A 21499-nucleotide genomic window follows, 5' to 3' on the forward strand; every position below is an offset into this window, starting at 1 on the left:
AGCTCGGCGTTTTTGTCTTGTGGCGGCTGTTAACAGATCTGGGACTTGCGCCATTCCCCGCCCTTGTGGCTTGTTTATGCTATCGCTCATTGGTCTTTAAAATGCTGACTCTGTTTGTTAGGTTGTCAGCTACACTAGGCTAAGTCAGATGGTTGCACAGCATTTGGGCAGAGTTGTTATAATAGGTGGCCTCGTCTCCCTTGAGAATCTTTGCTGCTCTTCCAACTTTGCTCTCTCTGACTGCATCAGACAACAATGCGGGGTTTCATCTGTGCCCAGATCATCACGACCTTGGCCTTTTCAACAGTCGCCATTGCACAAACTCTTCCTGAAGACTTGGCTGGAGTTATCTCCAACTACTCATCCCTCTCTTTATTCCGATCCCTACTCAGCTCCGCTCCACAAGCTCTCATCACATCTCTATCTGAGAAAGATAGCAACGTCACTGTTCTGATCCCTACCAACAATGCCATCGAGAGTTATTTAAAAGCTTCCAGTGTCTCTGATGTAACAGAGCTCAATCAGACAGAACTACAAGTCTTCTTTTCATATCACGTTCTCTCGGCCTCCTTGAAATCCTCCGACTTTGACGACCCACGAGGATTGTCAGTTCCCACTCTACTACAAAACTCACAATTCAACAACAGAAGTGCGGGACCTCAAATTGAAAGTCAATTCGGAAAAGGCTCTGATGGTCAAGTTATTTTTGCCTCAAGGCAAGATCGAAACAACAAGCGAGCTGATGATGACCTTGGCGGACCGAATGTTATGTTACGAGCAGGCTTGGCTCAGGATGTTACGATGACTGCAGTTGATGGTTCTTGGGGCACTAATAACATCAACTCATTCCAAATTGTTGACAAGTAGGTATTAAGTCTCTTTAAGTTATTAATGCTAACGATGGTTTCTCTCAGGGTTCTTTCTCCTCCGAGATCTTGCTCCAACACTGTTCACACCATCAAAGATAGTCGACTTACTGGCCTGAATGTCGCTCTGGTCAAAGCGGGTCTTTGGCCTGCTCTTGATGCATCTCGGAATGTTACATGTCTGGCACCATCGACCCAAGCTTTCAAGGATGCAGGAAGCCCAGACGTCAAACTCTCCAAGCAAGACTTGGGTGGAGCGTTGCTGTAAGTTGTTAGACCTATTTCATTGTCCTTACTGACATACATGACAGAGCCCATACTTTGAAAGAAGTTACTTATTCCAACTATCTTCGAGATGGCCAGATCATTGGGACTCTGAACAACACCGAAGTCCGGGTTAGTATCAGAGGTGACGACATCTTCTTTAACAATGCCAAGGTTATCGAAGCAAACATTCTTACAAACAATGGTCTTATTCATATGTAAGTCAGTCCTTTACCATTTTGGTTCCGATTTCACTGACCTTGCCAGTCTTGATTCTGTCATTGAAGAAGGAGGTAAGCCTAGCAGTAATGAGACTAGCACTGCGACGAATGATTCTCCTACTGCGACATCGACAGGACAGGAACCGACTTCAACTTCTGGCGACAACTCGGCTGAGCAGGGAAACTCTGGAAGTCTTTTGTCTGTGGGGTTCTACAATTATCTTGTACCAGTTTTAGTCCTTTTCGGCTTGATATAGTTGCTACTCTAGACTGAGTTTCCTAGATTTCAACCCATATAAATTAACTATTGGTTGAATCTGCTCACTTCGTGTCATCCCTGCAATAAAACAACTGCCCACAAATTGATAATGATTATCTTTAGGCCGGATCACGGCTGTTTGGTCAAATCCACTCAGTAAACATATCAAGTCACCTTCCTGTATCTTCGGAGGAAACCTCCCAACATAACCCTTCTTTGTCTCTGCCATGGCATGGTTATAAGGCGTAGTCACTGCGCCAAGATTTGCGCAGTAGATTGTTTCGTCGTCGGGCTCGGAGGGATCCTAGGAAAGTAGGTTAAAATAAAAGGTAGGGAGACTGGACAGTTACAGGGACAGATCAGTCTGGGGTTAAAGCAGCATCGGCTCAGGAGCATGATCGAAGAAAGAAAAATGAAGGAATAGTTCTAATCATATTGTTACAGTACCTCTATCTATTCATACAGGCTCAAAATCTGTCGCATAATTACTCTTTGCTTTATTCGTTACCGTTGAACAAGTATTAAACTCTTGTATGATTAAATCCACAGTCATGTTTTTCATGCCCCGATTTAATCCGACCAACTTGGTAGACATAGCCAACTTTTGTGATACGGACTCTTGACGTTGATTGGGTTAAACGGAAAGTGGCTGCCGCTTGGTTATGCCAAGTAAATGCACAGCCTCACGTGAATCAGCTAAGCTAAGCTGACGCGCGAGGCCTCATTAAATCTCAGCATATCTTTCTCTCCAACTCATTCAACCAGCTATTCTAGGTCCCTTTGCCTTGTTCTTTCACTCATACTTTCATTTTCAGGCGTTATGGGTGATTCAGAAGAGGAAAAAGAGCGCAAGAGGGACAAGGTGGGAGAATTCATGTATGCGCTATTTCTTTACCCCGACGGCTTCGCATCCTTCCCGAGCCGGACCCTTGACACTGACACTGACATTGACATTAAATAGGAAAAAGAGCTTGAACAAGGGTGAACTCGCTCTGAAGCATGCTGTGGGTCTTGGGGGTCAACCAAATGTGGTCCCTGTGACGCAACCTGTCGTCCATGGACCACCTCGACCAGTTGAAGTTGGTTGGCATCCAGTTGGTGGTTTCGCGGGGAAGTGGTTCGCTGAAGAGACTGGATTGGGTAAAATGATTACTGAAAAGATTAACAAATATCCGGATCCGACACAACATTGGGCAGTCTTGGTTGGTGACTACGCTCATCAGCTGTGGATGGTAAGTATTTTATCAGCCATTTATCACAAGGTATGAACTAATGCTACAAAAGGACGAAAATTTTGATGTCATTTACACGAATGCCAAAGTTAATCGAGATGAGTGGCGCACTTTTCAAGTTGGAGAGACGCGGTTTAATGATGATGCGCTCAGAAGAGCTGGTAAGTCACCAGACTACCATAATTGTATCCATGCTGAGACTACAACCAGGCGAGTCTGTAATTCAAAGCATCAGGGAAAGACAGCCTACGTACAACCTCATCACCAACAACTGTCAGACATATGTGCTGCAACTACTCGATGCCATCAAGGTTGGTGTGAACAAAGAGTTCGGCACAACCCTAGCCGTCTACGAGAGGGTCTTTGGCCCAGGGAAGATTAAAGATCTATTCGACGGTGAAGAAGCAGAGGAACAACAACAACAGCAAATAGAGCCCGCATCAGAGGCAGGACCAGGGAGGTCGGATACGGTCAACCTAGCACAGGATGTCATGAACCAGAACACGACTCAGCTCGACACAGAGAGGGAGATGGAGAGACATGAGGATGAGAAGAAGGAGAAGAAGAAGGGTTTCTTCTCCCATTTCAAAGCTAGGTCGTGGTCTTCGAAAAGTTAATTAGTCGCATGACCTTTAATGGAGGAGGTTATTATACCCATTATTTTTGTTAAGGATAGATCACTCAAGTGGCACGTATCACGGTAATGAAGAGAATTATCAACAACCGGATTAAGCATGATCATTGCAAATGCAATAGATGTCTTTAACAGTTTATCATTAGACTAGGATTCTAAACCTATAGATAGAACTTAAAACTTCTATACCAACTTCAGCCCCAATATGCTAGACTAATATGCTTTCAACGCCTTTCTATTTTACAATTCCCAATTTACCACGAAAGATCCTTTCCAATCTTATCACACGAGAGTCCAGAACAAGAAGAAAATAAACTCTCATCCTGCTCGGTCTTAGTAGCAGACTTGTCAAGAATCTGCTGCGCAGGTCGAATTTCTCGTCCAGCGACACCCTCAAGCTTGCGGTGGTGTTCAACTAGTTGATAAACTTGGTTCTGGAACTGGAGAGGTGTCTGGTCAACGAGAACACCTGCTCGGAGGTTCTTTTCAGCAGGGGCTTCGTGTTCGCTGGCTGTTTGTTGGAGAATCTCTTCGACCTTGGAGAAGTCATCGCTGCTGGCGTTCTTGTGGCGGTAGACTTCGTATTGGAGTTGAGACTTGGTGGCTGATGTAGGGACACATCTCAAGAGGAAGAAGAAGTGGGGTCTGGTATTGTTAGTTATTCATCTTTGACATTATAGTTAAGCTTAGAACTTACGAGATAGTCATGGAAGCGTTGGGGAAGTAAAAGTCGGTAACAAGTGAAGTACCCTTCTCTTGGATCTCGGTAGCGGCGTTGCTGTTGGCACTAGACTTGTCGGCAAGAGTCTTCCAGTTGAAGCTGCTGGTATCCTGCTTGACATGATCGAAAGTGTAGTCCTCGAGGTTGAAAGAGCTGTAGCGGGCTGTTCGGTTGCTTTCATTCCAGGCATTCTCAGGTTGAGTCTTGGCATCCATGTTAATCCAGACAAAACCCTTCTCATCGACATGAGTGTGGAGAGGGAACAAGCCGTTCTTGGATCGGTCAAAGCCAGGAAGATCTTGGTAAAGAGGAGCCTTGGCAAGCTGTCCATTCATACCATAGGACCAGCCGTGGTACTTGCAAGACAAAACATTGTTCTGGCCATTATCCTTGACAACAACAGGGAAAGCTCGGTGACGGCAAATGTTGTGGAAGCCTCTGATAGAGCCCTCGGCATTGCGGATGAGGAAAAAGTCAAAGCCTGCTTCAGCGTAGCGAACCCAAGAGCCAGTCTGCTCGAATCGCATCTTGTGGGTAAGCAAGATCCATTTCTTGGAGAAGATGGCACGTCGTTCAAGTTCATAAATGTCGTCAGACTTGTACCAGGTTGACGGTAGAGGTTGTGTGAGGGGTGCGGCAGCGGGTATAGCTCTTGAAATAAGGCTTTCCTTTTGTGGTTTAGATAATGTTTTCTTTGCGATTAGAGCGATAGCCGCGGCTATGGCGAAGAAGATGAGAGCACCAAGAGGCAACATGACGATGGTGAGTTTCAGGAAGTTACTTTTCGGTAGCTTTGTCGATATGTTCAGTCGAAATTTCCTAGCGGGTGATCCAATCTATATATTCTTGTGCCTGTCCAGCTGACCATTGTCCTCATGCCAAACGCCACTCACCTTGAAACGATGATAGACTGACCAAAGATAGCGGACAAGTGGTGAGATTCCGGTCATGTGATCGGTGATAAGACAAGCAACTCTAGTTCCCACGACAAATAAAGACTACTGGATTGGACACTCACCAAGTGGACCAAGGAGTTTGTTTCCGTTCTCGAACGGTTCCATGCCGTCAAACCCCGGGTCACATCGATATCAAGCATTCATATCCATCAGCTGTCCGCGGTAGTTGTATGACTACTTCCTATCATGTTCTAGGTTATCTTTCCCCCGCATCCATTTATCTCCGCATTTCGCTTCACACGATACCGGACTTTTGTGTCCGTGCCCGTGTCCCGATGTTCGGTGCCCCGGTATCGTGACGCAACGCAACCTTGATCGGCATCGGTAAATCCCAGCCGCTTGCGGGGTTTTGGCTATCTATCGCCAACCACCTTGCTTGTCGATCATCAACGTGGCCCGCGACATGGCATTTGGACGTCTTCTAGATTTTTGACGTGGCATTTTATCTTTGCAACGACTTCTGTTATTGTTCTCGAAGTTCTGCCATGATAGAGTGTGAGCTCGCTTAGGGAATAGCAAAGTCTAGGCCCTGCTGTTGACACAACGAACGACAAATCCCATCCCCGGTCATGACATCCAACACCACCGGGCCGGAGTCGGTCAAGCCGCATCACGGGTAGAGTGTGGGGTAAAGTTGATGGACCAGACCGGTTTGAACTTTGTAGATACCGGACACGTCAAACCGATTCTCACGATTGATTCACAACGACCGTTACCACTATCAAGAACTAGCGCTTCCTCTCCACTCAAAAGCAACTCATTTCAAATGTATCGCATCGTAAACGGAAAAGAAGTAAATAAAAGTGATTGAGTTAATTCGGTGTCCCAATTCCGAGAGCCATTTGGCGAACTGCTCAATTGACGAAAGAGTCGAGATGCATACAGATGCTAATCCTTCTTGAGTCATGTCGTATCATTTTCGGATCATCTTCTTTAAAGTGTTCCAGACCGTTCTCTGTCCCAATTACTGACTAACGTGAATGGGGAATGGATAAGAAATGTCACATACCTACTCAATCTGTCGACACGTCAATATACAGAGTGCTGTAATGTTGATACCAACGCGTGACGTGTTTTCTTTCAACCTCCTTCAATGATTTATTACTAGTAGCGAACTAGTAAACTTAACCATATCTATCAGCACTTGGACAAGCTATAATGTAACTCTGTGTCCCCTGTCACTAAGCTAAATTAGAGATGCATGTTTAAGTAACCATTCAACCTATCAGGCTGATTCTATTTAATTGCAAGCAATGAAACACATACATGATGTGGCAATGCATTTTAGTCTTTGGAGAAAGGACTACAACTGTAACAATGTATCCAAGTAGTAATGAAATATATACATACCATTAATCCTTGGGAATTCAGTGGTGGTATGAATTGGCAAGTTACATCATCATTTCAAAAAGAAACAAGACGCTCAAAACAGTCGTTTTCAGTAGTTAAAATATCGTAGTTTATAAGGCTATGCTTTTAAATAGCGGGATATGATTTTGAAACCCCAATGCTGAGTTTATCCTCACTGGACACTTATTGAAAATAATAGATAGTAACTATAAGCTTATTTTTATGTTTAACCTTTACAATTATAGGCACTATTGGTTATTAATGTCCCAGAGCTTTATTATACCACTAGGTAGCATAAAACAATAGCTTCCTAAGTCTTAGGATACGAAAATAAGTAGTCTAAGAACTCTACACTAAGAAGCATAAAGTGTCTTACTATTTTCATCTCTTATGCTTCCAGCGGTCAGTTTTACTTAAACCCTAAGGTTCAAAGTATACTACTAGCAACGTCACAAGGGAATAGGCAAAGTGGAATGATATTACGAAGAGAATATATATGTGCTTGTATTCAATGTACTGAATGCTACCTCATCGGTAGACTTAAAAGTTGTCTAGTTATGTAAAGGCCAAATCAAATCTATGTTGGAAGTATAAAGGTCGTTAAGAGCATCGTCTTATCATAGCCAGCCGCTTATTTGGCGCAGATCTTGGCGTAGAGAGTAACGGGGTTAGGGCATCCGTAGTTTTTCTTTGATGAAGGTGTGCTGTAGCACTTGGCATCGCCAGCCTTGCAGTCGAACTTCTGGCAGCCATCACCAGGGTTGAGGATGTTGCGCTTGTTGGCGAAGGGGTTGCCGTACTGAGTGTTGAGCTCGTAGTAGACGTTGTTGGCGTCGGAAGAGTAGCCGAAGAAGAGAGGCTTGTTGAGAGTTCGGGTGTCGGCAATCTTGATGGTAGAGCCAGGAGTGCGGAGATCCTCAGAGAATCGCTGACCAGGCTTGACGGTGGTCAAGGGACCGGCAGCACCGCCGTTGAAGGGGACGGACTGGACGTAGATGGCGGTGTCACACTCGTTGATGACGACGGCCTTGTTGGCGGCAGAAGCAGCGCCGAAGAGGGCAGCAGCAGCGGTGATGACGGAGAACTTCATGTTGATGGTTGGTTTTGGTGTTGAGTGAGAAGTGTTGATGAAGAGAGTTGAGAGTTGATGTGAGAGTGTGATTAGATGAGATGAGATGAGATGAGATGATTTGAAATGAAAACAGCCGGACAAGAGATGCCTTTTATCATTCAAGACAGATGCTTGCCTGACAAGGCTGCTGACTTGATACGAACTTTAGTGCACCCACTAGCTGTGCCATAATGGCCGATACGAGGCACGATCCATCGTCTTGTCCGGAGAAATTCAACCTCGTGATATTTTTGCGGGGGGTACTAGACCAAGATTGAACAGGTTATTGACAAGAATTGTGTCTTGTCTGAGTGCCGGATGAACCGAATGCACGGTGCATTATTACAAGGGTCTTGTTTTTTATTATTATGCTTAGCTCGTATTCACGAGGCGGTCGAGTTATAATTAGATAAAAACTGGGCTATGCTGTGGATAATCCTGTCTGACGCTCGTTCTCGGCGCCACTCAATCGCTTTATCCGTCGATTACGCCCCCGCTATAGCCGTATAGTTAATAACAGTGGCATGTTTACTCTGTACCGAGTAATACATCATAGACACGGCTGAGATTATGAAATCCTGTCTTTTAGTAGCTTGGCAAACGGCTTTCGGCCGGAACATCGGACAACACAAACAAGTGACGACATTGTGCACCAGAAGTGCCGGAATAGAGAGCAACAATACGTCAATATTGAACTAACATGACAGCACTAGACAAGATGAAATTGCAGTCTAAGACACTCTCAGAATACTGTCAATGCAGTCTACTCTTTCGACACCGCCATCTCATCAGACACTCATTTCTGCATGTTTCTAAAGCATCAATGGAAGGACAACTCAACAAAAAAACCACCGAGCCAAACCTTTCTGGGAACACATAAATGGAACAGGAGCTAGAGCGGGCCCAGACGTCACTTCGTGGTCGCCGAGAGAAGCTAGCCTTAGTGCCGAATGTGGAACTGTCCCGTGTTCCTGCGCGAGCTACTCTCTACACAGATGTCACTGTTACCCTGGGGACTTTTCTAAGATTAAAATGTAACACATAGATTTGGGCCAGGTACCATTGTGAGAGAATGTTGAGTTGTTACATGGAAAGAACACCTGGTAATGGGTTTAACTTGAAGAAGGTTCCTGGGCTCGTATAGCGTGAATTACCTACACTGTAACGTTGTATCTCACCCTGTAATTTTAAACCAGATAATTCCGAGGTGACTGGAGATGGAATTTCGCAAATGAGGTCTTAATTGAGTGTTAGATGAAGTGAGGCAATGACGATGTATATCCGTAGGTGGCAAGTCTTGCTAAGGATAAGACTAAATAATGTACCCTAAAGCTAACCAGTAAATAGCAATAAAAAGATCGGTCTTATCTACGTATGTATTATATATCAAGCATAGTAATTCTGTGTTATTATTAGGTCTATAAACTGATGCTGTCTCTCTTTCTTTAAAGATAGCAATATAGAAATGTGAAAACACTAATATAGGGTAGCTTACGGCAATGTGTCCAGTCAAGATAAGCACTTATCGATAAGATACACTTTCCCAGCCACTGAAGTCAATGCTTGGAAAAGGCTACTGTTAGCCTCGGCTAGTCTCGTTGGGCTGAAATGCTGGGATGACCGCGATCTATGACGCGCTTGGACTCGTCTGAACACTTACGCTACGCGACTCAACTCGTATTCTTCCTGCAGGGGTAATTCATGCAATTGCTCTATTGTCTGCCCAAGGCGGTGAATGCTTTCTAGACCTCGGAAGATCTATCGTAGAACATCATCGCTCGTATAGCCTTCACCGCTGGGGATAGTACATATGACGGAATAACCTGGAACAGTATCTTGGCGGAACTCGCCACATCCGCCAAGAACCATGGACCATGAGGTAATTCTAGGGATTGCTCGGAGGCAAGAGAGATAAAACGTGTATTAACGCTCTCCCTTGCGTCATTCCGCGATGCTAAATAATCCGGCTCAGGATGTGCTGGTTCAATAGATACGTAATTTATACCTAAGAAAGGTGACTCGCCAATGCGTCCGATAGCAAAGCGTAGTTGAAGTAAAGAAATATTGTATTAATTTGAGCCCTTGTATGCCCTCAAGATACATTCCGTCGTAAATAAGAAAAGATAAAACACCCGATATTAATCCCGCACCTTTCTCACTCACTCATACCAGACCTTTTGCTGTCCTTTGCTCTTCATAACAGACACTTTCTTCCCATTTGGAAAGACAACAAGAGCATTCGGAGCATGGCTCACAGTAGACTCCAAAAGCAGTGGCTGCGTAAGTTGACCTTCTCTCCATTCCAGAGAAACCAGCCATCCTCCCATAACTCTTATGTTACTCAACTTCCCGTTGCTCCATGACGAAGGCAAACTCGGTAGCAGATAGATCATGACGACTTGACTCGACGACTCGTCAGGCCTGAGATTAGACTGTATCAAGCACTCCGTCACACCGGCACAGCCGCCAAAGTTGCCATCTATCTGGAATGGTGGATGATTGTCCAGCAGATTTGGCAACGTTGAAGTGCTCAGTAGTAAATCCATGTGTTCCTCGCATTTGACCGATTCTCTCAATCGTGCATAGAGATTCAAAAGCCACGCTCTACTCCAGCCCGTATGACCTCCTCCATGTTCAGCTCTCCTAGCAAGGGTCTTTCTTGCAGCTTCGACCAGCGCTGGAGAAGAATCCAAGCTGATAAAGTCATCAGGGTAGAGTCCGAAGAGATGCGATACATGACGATGCCCCGGCTCAGCTTCTTTATAGTCCTTCAAGCCCCATTCTTGTATCACGCCAATCTTGTTGATACGAAAGGGTGGTAATTTACCAAGGGTCGCCATGACATCCTTTTGAAGTGGATGCTCTTTGTTAAGAATACTTGTGCTCCAGATGAAGCTTTCAAGAGCGATTCTTACAATAGTCATGTCCATGACTGATCCTTCGCAGAATGTTCCAGTTTCTCCCGACTCAGTGATAAATGTGTTTTCTGGAGATAGCGAAGGATTTGTGACCAGATACTTCCCACATGCTGATGGAATCAGGAAATCGAGGAGAAATTGAATAGACCCTTCAAGCAAAGGAGCGATACGAATGTGGAGCATGTGATCATACTGATATATCAGCATTTTCACCACATCAATGCAGAGCCAGACTCCACCGAGAGGCCAGAGAGTTGCAGGCATCCACCGATCCTGAGGGTCAGTATCTGCCCAGATATCTGTGTTGTGATGCGCACACCAGCCTCTGCAGTTGTACATAATCTTGGCTGTCTTCTTTCCCTTCTCAGCCATTCTCTCAAGAAGGTCAATTAGTGGGAATGCACACTCGATGAGATTGCAAGATGCAGCTGGCCAGTAGTTCATTTGGAGGTTGATGTTGATTGTAAACTTGGATCCCCATGGTGGTGCAAACGAAGGATTCCATATGCCCTGCAATGTTGCCGGGAGAGCTTTTGCTGACTTGCGACTTGATGAGATGAGCAAGTACCGGCCGTAATTATGGTATAGAGCTACCAAGCCTGGATCTCTGTTGTTTTGTATTCTTTCATCGGTTGGGATATGGCTCGCGTCCGGCCACATTCGAAGTGAAGTTTTACCAAAGAGTCTACCATAGTCCTGGCGATGACGACTGACCAAAGTTTCCCAAGGTTCTCGAAGAGCTGAGTTGACGTCTCTGAGCGCAGATGCATCCGGGTTATAAGATCGATAAGTTGTATGCGCACCAATAGCAATGACACATTCCTCTGCGTTGACGATCAGACAGTTTCCCACTACCTTGACGGTCCCATTGCTGGACTTGCATGAAACACCAAGAGCAAGGGCCAGTCGATTACTGTTCTTTCCTCCTGGTGTAGCTTGAAGAATGATGTTGTTTTCCTGTGCACGGATACTGTCGAGATACTCATTGGTCTCCCATTCAACCTCACTCAGTCGATTTAATCGCACAACAAATCTTGTAGGTGCTGAAGCCTGGAATCGAAGAGCCAAGACATTGTTCGGGAAACTTGCGATTACATCGCGACGATAAGAAACTCCTTTGTAATCATACTTTGTCGTGCTTTGCGAAGTAGCCAAGTCAAGCTGTCGCTTATAATTGGTGACATCCTTCTCATCATGACCAAGCTCAATCGTGCACTGGCCCAAGGGCTCGTAGTGTCTCATACTAGCTGGTGTCGCGAAGAATGCCTCCCGTACAAGAGCTTCAGCCTCTTTGTGCTTTTCATCTCTGATGAGTTGTCTCAAGGTTTCCAGATTACTGTATGCATCCCGAGGTGTTCTGTCCTGTGGACCACCGTACCAAACAGAATCCTCGTTAAGCTGCAGTAGTTCAGTGGATGTTCGTCCATAGACCATTGCTCCAAGTCGTCCATTGCCGATCGGAAGGGCCTCGGACCATGAAGAAGCGGGGGTAGCGTAATGTAGGAGAAGGCCCTGGTCCGTATTGGTCATTGCAGAGTCATTGTCCATTGTAGCTGACTGGGACGCGTCAATGAAGCGTCATATATGGTTGAATGACTCAAAGTTGTACCAAAGGTCGTTCGGTTAATTGAAGATGATGCGATAAAATGGCTCAATTAATGAAATAGTGTCCAGGAGGTTAGCTCGTTTAATTTTGCCTGAAATAGACCCATTATGAGGTCATGTAGTCAGCGGAATTGCTCAATAAGGTTGGCAGGGTTCCCCACTACCCCAGGTTCCCCAGGACCTTAACGTGCTTAAGGGCAAGGAGAATGTGGGTTCAAGCAGGTCACAGTCAGTTGTTCCTGGTTACCTAATCATTGATTATTCATTTTAAGCGGCCCTGGCTCTTGACGCATAATATCATTGAAGAACCGTTGAGAGAGAGCTGTTCTCTCTTATCTTACAATTGAGGCTGTAGTTTGATGCATGTTGAATATTTCCCTCGGTCTACTCAAGGCTATAGGACTCGAGGATTGTTGAGAGTGCTTCAAAACCATTGTGTTCGTGTATGAGAACTGAGCCTAGACTCTGTTTAACAATTTCTCACTTTCATAAAGTCCCTCAATTTGAAAGTGGCTCACGAGCTGTCATCTACTTATAGATCTGGACCACTGCGCTAAGTTTACTGTCAAGAGGGCATTCAGGTACAGCAATCAATGAACCTAAATGGCGGTCCAGGCCTTTCCTCTCTTGGGGTCTCAAGATAAGTAGATCTTGCCCACTTCGTATTGATGCGAGCAAGCATTATTAATTATTGGCCCAAGTACAGGAATGAGAGATAATGGAATGGTGGCGTTTATTGGATTAACCGGAGATTAAGTATTGTCTGCAAGCGAACCACATTCCATAAACTCGAAATTCTAATCACCGCGGAGTACAATATGGTGCTGCTTTCAGGAACACTCTTTGTCAACTGAGTCTTAGTAGAGACATAACTCGACGTATTTATTCACTTTGTAGTGATGCAGAGTTCTGAGTACCACAGATGATCAATTTTAAGTATTCAAGCCTCCTTCACCTTAGTATCTAGCTGATTAGTTATCGTTCACACCGTATTGTCCATCAACTGGTATGGATGTATCATATCGTCTAGCCAATTTCGGCCAAGCAAAAAAGGTGTGTGCCGCGTCACTAGATTTCTGTCGCTTGCCAGATTCACTCTCCGACTCATCGTGGGCCCGACACGTTACTGCCTTTATTTCCACCCACGTCCCTTGCTCAAATGACCGACCGAGCTACAGGAAGCAGCTTACATCGCCAGTATCCTCACTTTAAACAATAACTATGGAACATGCTACCGCATTAATAGTATGCCTCTTACTTTTGAATGACCAAGTCCTTCACATAAAGCTAACCATTAGTAGGTTGTACAAGCAATACTCGTTATCTTGTCTCTCTGCGTTCTCATCCTTCGATGCTGGACGCGTCTATGCTTCGAAAGAAGAAAACTTACTGCGTCTGACTATTTTGCTTGGGTAGGATGGTTATTCGCCGTGGGGTGGTTTGTATCGTCGGCAATTGCTACGGATATAAAACAAAACAATCCCGCCACAGATGACGGGGGGTTGGTGTACGATGTCAAATACCTCAAGGCAAGTGAGAGGATTAGACATCTTAAGTGAACCATGATGAGCTCATGCTGAGAAATTCAGGCCGTTTTCATTGCCGAATATTGCTTCGATATTGGAATATACTGGCCAAAACTCTCGATTACTGCGTTTTACTGGCATCTGATACCTGATATCTTCCGATCCTTGAGGATAGCATTGTACACAATCACGACATATTTGGTCTGCTGTCTGATAGTCGCGTTCCTTCTCAATACACTAATTGCAGGAAACATTTCGAATAATTGGTAAAGTCCAACTTGGAATGTTAATCTCTACCTCGTTAACCAAAGAAATCGTCCAGGTCAATTGAGAATCAACTGCTTTCAGCATGGAACTCATTCCCAAACTTCATTACACAGTGGTGTATGAACTTCTCCACCGATCTACTTCGTAAGTCTCATGAAACTTTCCAGTCATTACAGAGTCTAATAGTTTCAGTGTTTTGTTTTCCGTTCTCCATTTTAAATCACTTGAAGCTCCGCAAAGAACAAAAGCTCGGCCTGATTGGAGTCTTTTCCCTCGGCGCAATCACGATAACCGTCAACCTCACCCGCTTCATCATCAACAATGCAGCTAGCTATCAACTTGACGATGCATCCGGTAATACGTTATGCACAGCTGAGATAACAACCGCTGTGATTGTTGTTTGCCTCCCAGGCTTGAAGAAGCTTATCAAGAGATCAAAGTTATCTACACAAACGGACAATTCATACCAATCTGGCTCGGGGGTGGCAACCGTTAGTAGCGCACCGCTCAAGTCACAGCAAACAACACAAAGCTATGCAGAATGGGGCGTGAAGGATAGTGAGATCGATATGGTTCCCGAAGGCGATGAGTATCTTCGCATGCCAGATCTGGTGGTATTAAAGAGCCAAGGCTTATAAAAGAAAGGTAAAGGTCTTTTTGATAGTAGAAAAGCATAAAATCATCAATAAAAATTTATTTATTCATCATCAGATGCGTGTCAGAATGCATATTGTAAATCATGATCGCGTCGTCGCATAGGTAGTTCAAGCAACCTTGGAAATCTTGAAGCCACCAGGAAAGCGCGTCTGGAAGACACCCTCCGGATCGTACTTCTTGGCAACATCCCGGATAAACTCGACATTCTCCGATCCATAAGTAGAGAGAGGGTCTTGGGTAAAGTCGGCGTAATTAAGGTACTCCCATTCCACAGCGGCATCTTCATCAGCACTAAACTGCTTCATCGTTTGACGGAATTTCACCATACGCTCGCGCGCAAGCTTCTCCTGCTCAACGCCGTTGACCATATGCTGTACCTGGAACATGACAGCGTTGTCCTGCTCGCGATCGAGACCGGCGACATTACCGCCTCTCTCAAGGGAGTGCTTGGAGAACACAGTGGGCATGGCCTGGAAAATGGCGTGGCAGATAAAGTCTCCATCTGGGGACTGGGCTTTCCAGTCACTGACGAATTGCTGGTGTAGTTCAAGAGCTTTCTGGTATAGGGAGAGCTTGTTCTTGAATGTGATGGCGAACCAGACATTTCTATCCTGGCTTAGTATCCTACTCTTGACACCAAAGGGACAAAATTACTTACCGGTATCCAGCAACGAGCTCGAGCTCGACAGTCATGTTGCGATGGGAATCCTTGCGCAAGTTGGAGGTCTCGTATGGGATCTCCCAGAATGCATCGAGAGCCTTTGGTGACGCAACACCGGTGGTATCCTCGTACGAAACAGTGATGCCTATTTTTCCAGCTTGAGGAGTATAGCTCCAGAATGGAATAACAGACCCATCTTGGTAATTCTCAATATTATCCGTCCAGTTCTTGTAGGCTTCGACATGTGCCTCTGTCGTTTCGGTCGTGTACGTGACAAGGCCACCCCAAAGAAGAGGAGCGTCGAACGCCTGTAGGTCGAAGCGGGTGACGATTCCAAAGTTGGTTGATCCACCTTTGAGGGCTTTCCAAAGATCGGCGTTCTCGGTCTTGTTGGCATTGACGATACGTCTAGTTAAATGTTAGTTGGGACACCATGGATAAAACTCGTAGTGCTTACCCGTCACCAAGGACAACCTCAAAGTTGACGACTTGATCACATCCGAAACCACGACGGGCAGTGTAAAAGGTGTTGCCACCACCTGTCAAGAAACCAGCGACACCAACAGTTGAGGTACGACCGCCAGCAGCGGTAACACCAAAAGGTTCGAGAGCTTCGTAAACATCCCGCCAAATGGATCCAGCTTGGACATGAGCAACCTTAGTCTCTTCAGTATAGGTGGTCTTGTTCATCAATCCTACATGTGGTCAGATGTTGTCTCAGGTAAACAAGACAGAAGTATACGTACCAAGATCAATGGTAACTCCATTGTTAACTGCCAGTGGTTAGACAAAACAAAGTTCAAATATAGACAAGGCGAAACCTACTGTTGTTGGCTGCCCAAACAGTGTGACCACCACTTCGCACCGCAAGGTTACAGGTAGTATCGGGTATCAAAGTCTTGATAATAGCAGACACATCCTCAGTACTCTCAGGCTGGACAATACAATAAGGTTGCAACTGCGACGACACGGAAAAGTAAGAGTCCGTTCGCGTCTTGTACCCTTCACTGCTGGGATAGTAAACGTGTTTCAAACCCGCAGCCTCAAGCAGAGCACACTGAAACAGAAATAATTAACCATCGACTCCCACACTAAAACACGTACGCTTACACAATTATCATTTTGCATGGCGGCAATCTCTGTAGCTGAGACGAGGAGCGTTGCAGCCCAACCTAGGACTGATGAAGTACTGGACCTCATATTAACATGGAACAGATGATATGACTCGATATTCGTAACGGCAAGAGGCGAGATGATCTGAAGAAAGGAGAAAAGAGCCTGTGCGGAAAACCTTTTTTCTTTTGTGATCGTCCACTCCGACCTTTGTTGCGGACATCCTTGCCTATTGTTGAAAGGGGGAGAGAAAATGGCGCAGTAAAGACCTGAATTTTTTGTCATTAGCTTTGTCGGATTGTGGGATGTTGCATTTTTACAGGGCCATTACAGTGACAGGTAATAATCTAGTTATGCAGGATTGTTTATCCCGGTCCGTGAAGTGTTGATCGCTGCCTTTATGGTGTTAATGAACCCGAGGCTGAGTCTACATGCTGTGCCGTGTCCTCGAAGGAACCGAGGATAATTCTTGGTGTTGGTTCACCAGGCAATGGCAATAAAGATGCCGTTCCAGCAATTACAATAGGACGAGATACGGAAAAACCTGTAACTTATTGTACATTTAACTTCCAGGTACTCTTGGCCTTCAAGGATCTGACTGGTGGTCCGATTTGCCCGCGAATAAGGTTTACAAGGGTAGTTCCTTCAAACAGGGGGAGACCAACAAGACAGTTCTGAATGCAATGCGTGAAGTGTTTCTACGGAATCTCTCTCAAAGCACAGTCTGAAGAATTGCATCATGGCATGAGATCTTACTAGATCAGTAGATAAAGCGACACGGCTACGTTGAGTTGAATTAAGCTTAAAACCTGACTACTCACTTTGCGCCGTGGAGGTTAGTGACTTTGCGGCTTTAGTAATAATTTGAACCCTTGTTGTTGCTACCTCGGTAGTTGAGGTTGGCAGGCCATAAGTGGAAAAGCTGATGGCAATCTTGAGTAGCCGAGCTACAACCCTTGTTTTCTCCTACGCCGCCATCAGTAACCTCCATGGGCATCTCGCATGAACTACTCTCTATTGGCCTCACTAGTTCCTCTTATGTACACAAATCCAGGATATGTGAAGCGGCATTGAAAGGGAACTCGGACGGCCCGTAGATTCAGGCTTTGTATCCGTACCCTTGCAAACCTTTTTATTTCCTTCTGTTGAATCTGTTCTCTTTCAGTTTCGGCTAGGATGTACAACATAATGAACAGGTTGCGTGTTTCCCCTTGTTACTCTCAAAGTTTATATTAGCGCAGACTTTGCTATGTAAGGCATTAGTGCCCGTTGCGACCTAACGTCAAAGTCAACTTTATCTTTTTTTTTTTTGTTTCCGTATGCGATGTCGAAGGTTCACCTTGTCTCGATGACAGTTTGACACCCGACCAAAAGCTTCCCGAACTCTCCGAACTCGATTTTGCAATGTCGTTCCCAGTCGTCAATGGTGTGGAGGTAGCGGTTCCACCACCTGCTGGATACCAGGTCAATTTTAACAACCCCGAGACGGATGAGTCGATGGTCAGGAATGCGTATTGGATATTTGGGTTGGAGTTTGCGCTTGCGACGGCGTTTTTGGGACAGCGCATGTATACCAATGGTGTAATTTTGCGCAAATTCATGATTGATGATTGTAAGTACATGATATTTATATTTGCGATAAAAGCTTACACGAGTCGCAGATTTGATCCTTTTTGCATGGGTAGGTTACTGAGGTACATGTGTTCAACAACGGTTTCTAACTGTCTTTAGATCCTTTCCATTGTCGCCCAATCATGTCTTCTCGATGCATATAGACGAAATCTACTTGGTGTTCATGCCTGGGAGATGCCCGTCGATAGCAACACTCAATCTGCTCTGGTATGTCTTTTCTTCAAGATCATGATATCAACACTTTGACTTACTGTCTATAGCTTGTTATGTGTACAACACTCACATATATCCCAACGACGATCCTATCGAAACTGACGCTTTGCTTCTTCTACTATCGCCTATCGCCCTCCTTGTGGTATCAATATTCGGTCTATTTTACAGGAATTATCTGCACAACTAGTCTGGTTGGCATCTGGTTCAGTGTTCTCTTCGCATGCAAACCGATTGCTGCAGGTTGGGATGTGAGACTGTCTGTCGATGCTGAATGCATCAATCGACCTCCCATTTACATAACACAAGCCGCCTTTGGCTGCATCACAGACGTGATGCTTCTGCTGTTACCTATCCCAACTGTCATTGGACTGCAAATGTCTACAAGGCAGAAGCTCGGAGTACTTGGGTTGTTTGCTATTGGCTCAATCACTCTTGTCACGTCGATCGTTCGATTAGTCTTACTGCTGCCAAGTTTGTCGAACCCAGACCAGAGTTGGTCGTTGGCAGAAGGTTGCCTATGGGTGTAAGATGTTCCCTTCAGATCTCCATTACAATAACTAACAGAATGCAGCATCATCGAGGCCAATCTGTTGATCATGTGTGGCTCCCTTCCCACTCTGCGGGTGTTTCTTAAAAACGTCGCTCCTCGTGTTCTCGGTGACAAAAGTCAAAACAAACCAAGCCAAGGAGATAGCGCAAGTTTTGGGTTGCATACGTTCGGCGGTTCAAACGGTCCGCGACGCAAGTTTGACACACTTGTGGAGCTGGAGCATGATACGCGTTTTAATAGAAGCAGCTTGAGGCCTGAACGTTTAGGCAAGACGGATGTGAAAGTCTTTAGTGGGCAGTCGGATGAGTCGCTGATGAATCAGGCTCCGGCTGGGGATGATAAAAGTGAAGATGGGATATTGCAGACGCGCACGACGACTGTTCAATATGAGTATTCATAGTTCGGGTTCAGATATACCATTAATCTCTAATGCAGGCCACTAGACCATATGCCCAAGACACTAATTGCTCCCTTGCATTAATTTCTTGTCTTTCTCAGATCGCCACTTGTTCAATTCTCTCCCTTGCCAAGTTTCTTCTTTTGGAACAGTGCTTTAAATGTTTTGTCATCCCTGTTGAGTCTTTTCTTTGCAATGATCAAAGAAACACGTCGGCAAAATGAAGTTATCAGCCTCTTGGTGGTCACTCATATTAAAAAGGCTGTTACCTGCTAGTGTGATCATCTTGTTTTTCTTTACGTTTTGCTACACTCTTCGTCCAATAGTAAGTCTTCCACCTTATCTACAATCCTTCAACTCTAATCGTAATCGCCTGTACTGTAGGATATTGTACGAGCTGCCCATTTTCGGAGACCGACAGACAACCACCTGCCTGCAAAGACATCCAGACCAGACTATGGCTATCACAGGCGGTAGTGTCCCGAATCTCAAAAGCACAAGAAAACTTCCACAATCCAGCAAATTTGGCACTCAACAAGCGGACTACCATATAACTGTCGATCACGAATCAGCCTTTACTTGCACCCAATGCGCCAATGTGGACTGGATGCGCAACATTGCGTTTGGCCGTCCTGGACACCGCAGCGTAGTAAAGAACAATATTCGAAAGAAGAAGCACCCTTTCAAGCCATTCACCATCCAGATGCCTGGTCTTGTCGTGAAAGCATTGACAAGACTATATGATGCCATCGATAATGATCAGGCTACTAGCCAGTGGATCAAGAGCGTAAAGCTAGGTACCAACATTGCTACTGGGCATATTTATCCCCTTCACCATGGGACCTGCAGAAAGAGCAACTTTATTAGTAGATATATGGACCTCTGGCTATATCCAATATCTAGAAAGCTGCTGGAAGCCGCTTCGAAGGCTCTAGAGGCCAAAGAACCGTTGTCAGAAGATATGATTGATGGGCGATATTGGATGTCTTCTCAGCATTATCCCAATGACGAAGGCGGTTTACAAAGTCTTGGGGGTATCTACACAGACTCTGAAGATAGCAGGGAAAATTTTATTCAGCTGACAGAGTTCTGTACTGAGTATTTGGAAGAGCTAGTACCTTGAATAAAGCTAGCATATTGTTATTTCAATTTCAAGTAATTGTCCTTACCTGGTATACTCCCACCTTGAAAGGATAAAAATAATTCATATTATTAACAGCGGCTACACTTACCAATTTACAAACGATAACCGTCCATTACTGATGCTAACTACCCGTATAGACTTATTGAGACCATTTGTATCCCATGAACATATCCTAGCCCTATGAGCAACGTCCCCATGCAAAACCCCTAGGCCCTTTTCCTCTGGCTACACCCGCAGGTTCCAACCAATCATCAATAGCCTTGGAGGCAGCCTCAAAATCAAAAGAATGCGGCCACCCGTGGTCGCGATAGATCTGCCTTACATACTGGATATCGAGATTCGTTCCCCATTTCTCGGTTTGGCCATTGACCTCATCTTCTGTGATTCTTTCATCGCAATCAGGGACATTCTCTGCTTCGATTGTGACCCTGCTCTTTCCAGGAATGAGCTTCAACGCCTTGTACTGTTCCTTGAGATTGGCAAAGAATTCTTCAACTGGGACTGAAGACAAGGCATCTGCCTCTAACAAGTCCTCAATGATTTCACAATCTTTGACAAGCAGCCATAGTCCGCGGCCATAACTCTCATATCCTTCAGCGATACAGATAACATCGCTAGGATCCTGCTCATCCTCCGATGACCAGAACTCCATGGCTTCATAGGTTTCTCTGTGCTTCTCGAAATTGTCGGGGGTCCAAGTGGTCAGGTCCCAGAGTTTGGATTTAAAGTGAATATGAGATTCGCATTTGCTGTCAAAGTAAGGCAGATGACGCATAACCTCGATAGCGTATTCGGACTTTATGCCTCCACAGGATTCCGATGTGATATCTGACCATCCAGTCCGTGGGGGAATCTTGAGATCAGATATATCGTAGTTCAGGGTTGCCATGAATGAGTAGAATTCGATAAAAAGAGCCCCGAGTTCTTGGGGTGTTAATCGTGGCTCGCGGGAGCTTTCAGAATCGTCTGATTCATAGTATTCATCATCAGATGGGGGCGTCGACAGTAAGTTCTCAGAAGCACACATGTTGAAAGATAATGTTTAAGTGTGAAAATATGGACGGATACAGGTAGGAGAGTAGCTAAGAGGAAGGGTATTTATAGCCAACGACGAACCGTCTCGCACACCTACTCCCGTCGTCAACACTAGGCAGAGCACCTTTTAGTGGAGCAAATGTGGATATTGGCCAATTACTCGGATG

At 45.2% G+C, this 21499-nt stretch overlaps 9 protein-coding genes across 9 annotated transcripts; 4 read left to right on the top strand and 5 right to left on the bottom strand.

The window, feature by feature from the left end:
* Positions 1 to 255: 255 nt before the first annotated feature.
* Positions 256 to 1608, top strand: FSST1_010185 (FAS1 domain-containing protein; the record flags this gene model as incomplete). The annotated part of the gene is made up of 4 exons (XM_083233191.1): positions 256 to 863; positions 915 to 1130; positions 1178 to 1348; positions 1398 to 1608. The coding sequence occupies 4 exons, from the start codon at positions 256 to 258 to the stop codon at positions 1606 to 1608; spliced, it is 1206 nt and encodes a 401-aa protein (XP_083079881.1).
* An 822-nt stretch (positions 1609 to 2430) lies between these two features.
* FSST1_010186 (uncharacterized protein) lies at positions 2431 to 3459 on the top strand (the record flags this gene model as incomplete). The annotated part of the gene is made up of 4 exons (XM_083233192.1): positions 2431 to 2486; positions 2572 to 2842; positions 2895 to 3003; positions 3053 to 3459. 4 exons carry the CDS (start codon positions 2431 to 2433, stop codon positions 3457 to 3459), a joined length of 843 nt encoding a protein of 280 aa, XP_083079882.1.
* A 271-nt stretch (positions 3460 to 3730) lies between these two features.
* FSST1_010187 (Rieske [2Fe-2S] iron-sulfur domain-containing protein) lies at positions 3731 to 5147 on the bottom strand (the record flags this gene model as incomplete). The annotated part of the gene is made up of 3 exons (XM_083233193.1): positions 3731 to 4121; positions 4174 to 5033; positions 5091 to 5147. The coding sequence occupies 3 exons, from the start codon at positions 5145 to 5147 to the stop codon at positions 3731 to 3733; spliced, it is 1308 nt and encodes a 435-aa protein (XP_083079883.1).
* A 1987-nt stretch (positions 5148 to 7134) lies between these two features.
* FSST1_010188 (uncharacterized protein) lies at positions 7135 to 7593 on the bottom strand (the record flags this gene model as incomplete). Its single annotated transcript, XM_083233194.1, has 1 exon — positions 7135 to 7593. The coding sequence occupies one exon, from the start codon at positions 7591 to 7593 to the stop codon at positions 7135 to 7137; it is 459 nt and encodes a 152-aa protein (XP_083079884.1).
* A 2180-nt stretch (positions 7594 to 9773) lies between these two features.
* On the bottom strand, positions 9774 to 12080 carry FSST1_010189 (Six-hairpin glycosidase-like protein; the record flags this gene model as incomplete). Its single annotated transcript, XM_083233195.1, has 1 exon — positions 9774 to 12080. One exon carries the CDS (start codon positions 12078 to 12080, stop codon positions 9774 to 9776), a length of 2307 nt encoding a protein of 768 aa, XP_083079885.1.
* A 2614-nt stretch (positions 12081 to 14694) lies between these two features.
* FSST1_010190 (FAD-binding oxidoreductase) lies at positions 14695 to 16448 on the bottom strand (the record flags this gene model as incomplete). Its single annotated transcript, XM_083233196.1, has 6 exons — positions 14695 to 15193; positions 15246 to 15656; positions 15706 to 15943; positions 15995 to 16021; positions 16074 to 16305; positions 16359 to 16448. The coding sequence occupies 6 exons, from the start codon at positions 16446 to 16448 to the stop codon at positions 14695 to 14697; spliced, it is 1497 nt and encodes a 498-aa protein (XP_083079886.1).
* Positions 16449 to 17765: 1317 nt separating this feature from the next.
* Positions 17766 to 19156, top strand: FSST1_010191 (uncharacterized protein; the record flags this gene model as incomplete). The annotated part of the gene is made up of 5 exons (XM_083233198.1): positions 17766 to 17973; positions 18023 to 18042; positions 18093 to 18200; positions 18254 to 18729; positions 18778 to 19156. 5 exons carry the CDS (start codon positions 17766 to 17768, stop codon positions 19154 to 19156), a joined length of 1191 nt encoding a protein of 396 aa, XP_083079887.1.
* A 217-nt stretch (positions 19157 to 19373) lies between these two features.
* FSST1_010192 (uncharacterized protein) lies at positions 19374 to 20276 on the top strand (the record flags this gene model as incomplete). The annotated part of the gene is made up of 1 exon (XM_083233199.1): positions 19374 to 20276. The coding sequence occupies one exon, from the start codon at positions 19374 to 19376 to the stop codon at positions 20274 to 20276; it is 903 nt and encodes a 300-aa protein (XP_083079888.1).
* Positions 20277 to 20475: 199 nt separating this feature from the next.
* On the bottom strand, positions 20476 to 21324 carry FSST1_010193 (uncharacterized protein; the record flags this gene model as incomplete). The annotated part of the gene is made up of 1 exon (XM_083233200.1): positions 20476 to 21324. One exon carries the CDS (start codon positions 21322 to 21324, stop codon positions 20476 to 20478), a length of 849 nt encoding a protein of 282 aa, XP_083079889.1.
* Between the last annotated feature and the right edge of the window lie 175 nt (positions 21325 to 21499).

The sequence above is a fragment of the Fusarium sambucinum genome, chromosome III (genome assembly GCF_050947815.1).
Source record: "Fusarium sambucinum isolate potato_lamoka chromosome III, whole genome shotgun sequence".
Lineage (NCBI taxonomy): Eukaryota > Fungi > Ascomycota > Sordariomycetes > Hypocreales > Nectriaceae > Fusarium > Fusarium sambucinum.